Source organism: Geospiza fortis, unplaced genomic scaffold (assembly GCF_000277835.1).
Source record: "Geospiza fortis unplaced genomic scaffold, GeoFor_1.0 scaffold172, whole genome shotgun sequence".
In the NCBI taxonomy this organism is placed as follows: domain Eukaryota; kingdom Metazoa; phylum Chordata; class Aves; order Passeriformes; family Thraupidae; genus Geospiza; species Geospiza fortis.
In genome coordinates, this window is record NW_005054309.1 from 2,488,702 (window position 1) to 2,494,779 (window position 6,078).

Consider the following 6,078-nt stretch of genomic DNA (forward strand, 5'->3'; position numbering starts at 1 on the left):
CCACTATTTCAGGCCCAGCAGACGCCTCCGTGAGGATGCTGCGCACTGCATCCCCCAGCCCAGCAGGAGCTGGGGTACGGTGTCTGTACCAAGGTGGGAGCTTGCTCGAAGGCTGGCAGGAGAGAGCATGGAGCCCTCCCTTCCACACTGCTGCTGGTAAGTGGGACCTGGCATTCCCTTGCCCTAAAATACCCCAAGCACAGGCCCTGACACACTCCATCACATTCCTCCAGACACAGAGCTGGAAGCGTTCAACTGGTGCTGCCGGCGTGTGGGGAAGCCCCTGTTCTGTGCCAGGTTTGCTGAGAAGAGACCGAGGGTTGACTGTGAAGGATATGTGCCACCCACCCCTGGTGAGTGCCCAGGCTCTGCCTCTGCTGTGCCAGGGCACTGAGCTGTGCATGGACCCCATGCTTTAGCCACGCTTTGCAACGTGCCAGTGGGGACTGCTGAGCCACCACTGAGCAGCTCTGGGGCTGCTCTCCTCCCTGAAATGACACCAGCATTTACTCTTCTTCTTCTGCCCAAAATGTCTCCATGTCCTTTGGACCCCAGCTGGTGCCTTTGGGGACCCTCACATCACCACCCTGGATGGACTCACCTACACCTTCAATGGGCTTGGGGACTTTGTCCTGCTGCTGGCCAGTGATGCCCAGACCAGCTTCGTTTTGCACGGGCGCACAGCACAGACTGGCATGGCCCAGGCCACCAACTTTGTGGCCTTTGCTGTCCAATACATCTCCAACACCACCACAACAGTGAGTAGAACTGCCCTGGGATGAATTTGATCCTCTAATGGGAGAGACCTCTCGGGCAAGTTGGGCATCACCTCTGCATCACCTACAAGTGGGTGGGACCCAAGAGGCAACCCCTCTCCTTTTCCTGCTACCTCCCACTACTCCAACAAAGTATTATTAGTGGGGAAATGGACTAATATTCACCAGGCACAGGTCTAATGCCTCCTGCAAACAGGCCAGCAAGGGCTGGAGACTCTGGAGGAACATGGTCTGCTTCACCTTTTCCATTGCATATTCTTTGTCCTGACACTAGCACAAGCCACTGCTCTTCCTGACTTTGCAGAATTGCTCCCCACACCATTTAGCTTCATTAAGCAGAATGTCCTGGTGTCACCAGGAACAGGCATTGAGTAGCATGAGGAGGGGGCTCAGAGCTGGGAGCCCCCCAGCACAGCTCCCCATGCTGTCAAGGTCAGCTGAGCAGTGGTGGGGGCCAGGGCATGTCCCTCACCAAGGTGACAGGCAGCTCTCTGTCCTCATCTGTGCAAACATCAAAGCTGCTGTACTGTGTATCTGCTGGGGTGAAGAGCACACCAACACAGGCCCCAGGGCTGAGCCTCTCTTCCTGGGCTGGAGGAAGACAGAGTTAGTAATTGTTCCCAGCATGGAGGGACAGCAGGAAGGGACAAGCAGAGGGGCTGATTGGGACGTCGACCACGATTTTCAGGTTGAGTGGACCTTGGGGAACCAGGATGACATCCAAGTCCTCTTGAACAACGAAACCATCCAGTTTTCCTATTCCCAAGGTGAGCAGGATCTATTGTTAAATGCTAAATATATTGGGGGGGGGACGGGACCAGAAATGTCCCCATCCCCTGGGACCAGTCCTGTCCAGCGCTAGGGCAGCCATCCTGAGATCCATTAAATGTCCCTCACCTGTGCTTGTCTTTGGTCTGGGTGGGGTAGATGGGCAGCACTCCCCTCCAGGAATCCATGGTTGTCATTTCAGGTGCCAGCCTTGCATGGACTGTCCCTCTGTGCTCTCCTTCTCTTGCAGACCTGGGTGACGAGGTGTACTACAGCCCTGGTGTCCTGCTGGTCAATGCCTCCTCTGTCACGGCTGTCCTCGATGGGAGCGTGGCTGTCTCTGTCTCGGCCACCTCTGGGATCCTCAGCATGCTCTGCAGCCTGCCCGACGGGTACCGCAACAGCACCAGCGGCCTCCTGGGTGAGGGCTCTGCCAGAGCCGGGTGCAAATGCTCTTCCCACTCTAAAGTGGAAAACTGGGGCATTGTGCTCGTGAGCAGGGACACCTGGGTATAAACAGAACACTGGCCAGCACCAGAGAGGAGGTCAACCTCCTGGCATGGGAGATTCCAGCACTCTGGTGATGCTCCACCAGGTGTGTGGGACCATGACCCTGCAGATGACTTCCAGATGCCAAATGGTACCACCATCCCTGTGAACAGCAGTGAGGAGGAGATCTACAGCTATGGGATGACCTGTAAGTCCAGGATTAGGATCCCTCTTGATGATCCTCTGCTTCCTGCACCTTCTGGCCGTGCTTTGGCTTGAGATATTTAAACATTTGCCTGAGCAAAAGCAATGTCAAGGGGAGGTGTTTGATGTCCTCGCTGCTCCGTGAAAAGGAACCCTAAAATACAGCAAACCTTAAAATGGCCTGTACCCATGGCGTGTTCTCTTGCAGGGGCTGTTGGGGAGCACAGCCTGTTCACTCAGCCTCTGGACTCACCAGCACTGAACTTCACACCCTTCTTCTTGTCTCGGCTGCGGCAGGAGAACGAAAGCCAGTACGAGCTGGTGGCCTCTCAGTGTCACGGCAGCAAGGAGTGCATCTATGATTCACTGAGCACAGGGAACTTGGCCCTGGGCCTGGCCACCCAGAGCCTTGCAGCCGACTTCCAGCAGAGGAAGACAGCACTCAGTAAGTGGAGCACATCCTCACCTCTGAGAGGGCATGGCTTGGATGGAACTGGGCAGTGCCCTGCTCCTTTCCCGGGCTCTCTTGCTTCATATGAGACAGAAGAGAAGTCACCAAGGTCTTGGATTTGCCCTGCCCAGCTGGCTTGTCTCCAGTCCTGGGAGATGCCACCAGCAGGACAGTTGCCATCGAGGTTTTGGAATTGCATTTCCTGGAACTGCATTTCTGGCTTCTCTCCAAACCTGGGAGATGCCACCATGCTGTGCAACATCAGGGCCTTGTTGGTGGGCAGCCATGACAGCATCTGCCTGGGGTCCCATCTTCACCAGGAGGGAGTCAGAGCCAAGGGGTGACAAGGCCACATGTGTGCTGGGCTGCTCTTTCCTCAGATGCCTTCCCTCCTGTCATCACGGGTGACGCATCAATCACAGCCTTCAGGACACAGAAGGTCACAAGGCAGTACCATGCCTTGGGGGAGGGTGCACGCTTCATTCCCCATCTCTCACCAGAGCTCAACATATCAGGTAAGGAAGGAGAGATGGAGCAGCTGGGATGGGAAGGAATGGGATGGAATTCCTCTGCCACCTCTCACTCCTACCTCTCCTCCTGGCAGAGAATGGGACCCTCACATGGGAGCCCCGTGGCATAGCCCCATTCACCATCAACCTGGAGGCTGTTGGCTCCAACAACGTCTCTGCACTTCTCCAGCTCCGCTTCACCCTTTGCAGATGCAGCAGGAGCCAGGACTGTGACTACAGCAACACTGTCACTCTCAGGGAGTCTTCCCTGCAGGTAGTGTACCAGAAAGCTCCTCTGGTGACACACTGTGCCTGTCCCCATGCCAGCTGTGCTGGCTGTCTTCTCTGTCCCCCTATCCTCCTCACATTCCCTCAGCCAGTGTCACTATCCCCCTCCCAGCTGGCAGCCTGCAGATGTGAGAGTGGCTACTCAGGTGCCCTCTGCCAGGACCCTCCGGACCCCTGCTCCCAGGGATGCTTCCCTGGCGTGGGATGTGACCCTTCCAGTGGCTGTGGCCCCTGCCCAGCTGGCCTCTCTGGGGATGGAGAGCACTGCTCAGGTGACAAGGGCTCACACCGTGCTCCCTGGGACCCCAGCCAGGCTGTTTGTCCCGGTGCCATGGTCATTGTCTCAGCAGATATTGATGAGTGCACGCAGGGGATGGAGTGCCCAGAGAACAGCACCTGCACCAACACCATGGGTAGCTACATCTGCTCCTGCCTGGCCAGTGAGCAGGGTGAGTATGGGGTCCCTGGCAGGCATGGCGCTCGTCCCCATCACCCCAGGCTCTGTGGAAGAGAATTCCTGAGGGACCCAGGCTGGCCAGAGAGAAGGGAAGGGGGAGCTGCTTGAGCTCTGTCCCCAAGCCCTTGGTGTCATTAGCAGAAGGGACCAGAGTCCAGCCACCACTTGTGTTCCCAGGCTGTCAATCTCACTAATCCACTGGGAAGAGAAATTTTTCCCATGCAATTTTTCTCCTTGAGAAAAAAAATTCTCATCCCAGCAAAGTTCAAATGCACATGTGGAGGTTGGGGGCTAAATCAAGCCCTATTTTCAGATTGCTTTGGTGGGGTTGAGTTGATGGCTTTTGCCCTTGTTCTAATGCTGGGATTTAAGAAGGGCAAATGGCTCCAGCTGGAAGGAGGGGGAGTGGGGCTTTTCCTTGAATGAATACTGAAATTCCTAACACATAAAAGAAAAACAAAACAAAGCTTGGAAGAAAGGCCTTATGGAGCAGCTGAGGATGGCTCAGAGAGCTGAGGCTCTGCTCTGCAGCCAGGTTCATGCCTCTGCCATGCTCTCCATCCCACAGGTGAGAGGCCAGGCTGTGGCTCAGCCTGTGGCTACAACTCCTGCCCTGAGGGCTACTGCAGCAACGGGGGACACTGCCACCTTCACCCCATCACTTGTGCCCCCACCTGCTCCTGCCCCCCGGCTTTCACTGACCAGCGCTGTCTGGTGGCAGGGGGGGATTTTCAGCCACTGCCCAGCTCAGGTGGGTACCTGTGCCCGGTGTGGGGTGAAACCCAACCCCACTCATCCTGCTCTTGGGATGCCAGAGCCACCACCATGGCTGTCCCCCAGCAGGTCTCCCTCGGAGAAGCATCCAGATGAGGATCAGGACACTGCAAAACGCCACTGCTGAGGAAGTGAACAGCACTGTATGTCACTGGAGGGGGTGGGGTCAGAGCAGGGCACACACTGGCATACTGGGCAGCATGGCAGCTGGGGGTGGGCAAGGCCCTGGATGCCCTCCCATGGGATCTCTGGGGCTCCAGCAGATCCACAGGCCCAGAGGGAGGAAGCACCAGTTGCATGATGATGGCTGCAGCCGCGGCCCTGTGCCAAGTCCCCAGCAAATGAACCAAAGGCCAGAGCAACCCTTGGGGCTTGGCCACAATGCCTGCATCACTCTTCAACCTTTCCCCATGCTGGTGTCATTCTGATGTCCCCTAAACTCCCTTCCTGCTCCCCCCACTGCAGGTCTCAGCCATCCTGGACTCCCTGGAGGTTAAGGCTTTCCAGAGCAACACCAACATCACCCAGATGTGAGTCAGATGTGAAGCAGCCTGTGACCACTCCAAGGATAGGGTGGGCCAGGGCTGAGTGTGGGCCCAGAGAGTTTGGTGCACAAAGGGCACTTTCCTCCAGGTCAGAGTCTGTTTTCCAGCCCTGATGCTGGTAAACCCTTGGAGACACAAGTCTGTTGGCACCTTCCCCTCCTGCCTCATCCCTTCCTTACCGTGGCCCAAATGGGGATACTGAGGCACGGTGAGGCTCAGTCACTCTGAGAGGCAGCAGCAGCTCAACCAGCACCCCTCTCTTTTCCCTGCAGGACAGACAGCGATGGCTTCACCTTCGTGGTGGTGTCCGAGTTTGCCTATGACAGCCGCGGCACCGTCATCCGCTTCCTGAACTGCGCTTCCAGCGCCTGCACCGGGACAACATCACTGACCTGGTGAAGCGTGAGTGCTCCTGGCGCTGAGCTGGGGAGTACCCCCTGTCCCCATTGTCCCCCCTACCCTGAGTGCCCCAGGGATGGGCTCACACCCATGGGGCAGGCAGGTGGGCAGCCTCCCAACCCCAGGCATGGATCCCGCTTGGGGGTCTTGGGGAAGCGTCAAGGGGTGCTGCTGCAAGGCTGAACCCCGTGGCCCCACAACACCCAGGGGTGTTGCTGCTTTCCCTCCCCAGTGACAGTGGGTGAGCTGAGGGACTATTTCCCCTGCTCTCTGTACGGCTACAAAGGCTACCAGCTCCACTACATGGGGACCATCGGCTTCATCTGCATCTCCCCCTGCAAGATGGGCTACTGCCAGCACGGCGGCCAGTGCCAGCACCTGCCCGAGGGGCCCACGTGCAGGTAGGAGCAGCCCCGGG

General features: G+C 57.4%; 1 protein-coding gene across 1 annotated transcript in view; it reads left to right on the forward strand.

Moving 5' to 3' along the window:
* MUC4 (mucin 4, cell surface associated) overlaps window positions 1-6,078 on the forward strand; it is a 12,559-nt gene that overhangs the window by 4,874 nt on the left and 1,607 nt on the right. The window contains 18 exon segments of the mRNA XM_031055421.1: window positions 1-3; window positions 5-156; window positions 234-353; window positions 556-758; window positions 1,465-1,543; window positions 1,795-1,965; window positions 2,140-2,241; window positions 2,446-2,682; window positions 3,069-3,203; window positions 3,293-3,471; window positions 3,598-3,757; window positions 3,836-3,934; window positions 4,511-4,693; window positions 4,783-4,859; window positions 5,182-5,246; window positions 5,534-5,613; window positions 5,616-5,663; window positions 5,893-6,071. The exon segment at window positions 1-3 is cut by the window's left edge and continues 166 nt beyond it. Coding sequence (XP_030911281.1) covers window positions 1-3; window positions 5-156; window positions 234-353; window positions 556-758; window positions 1,465-1,543; window positions 1,795-1,965; window positions 2,140-2,241; window positions 2,446-2,682; window positions 3,069-3,203; window positions 3,293-3,471; window positions 3,598-3,757; window positions 3,836-3,934; window positions 4,511-4,693; window positions 4,783-4,859; window positions 5,182-5,246; window positions 5,534-5,613; window positions 5,616-5,663; window positions 5,893-6,071 — 2,272 coding nt within the window.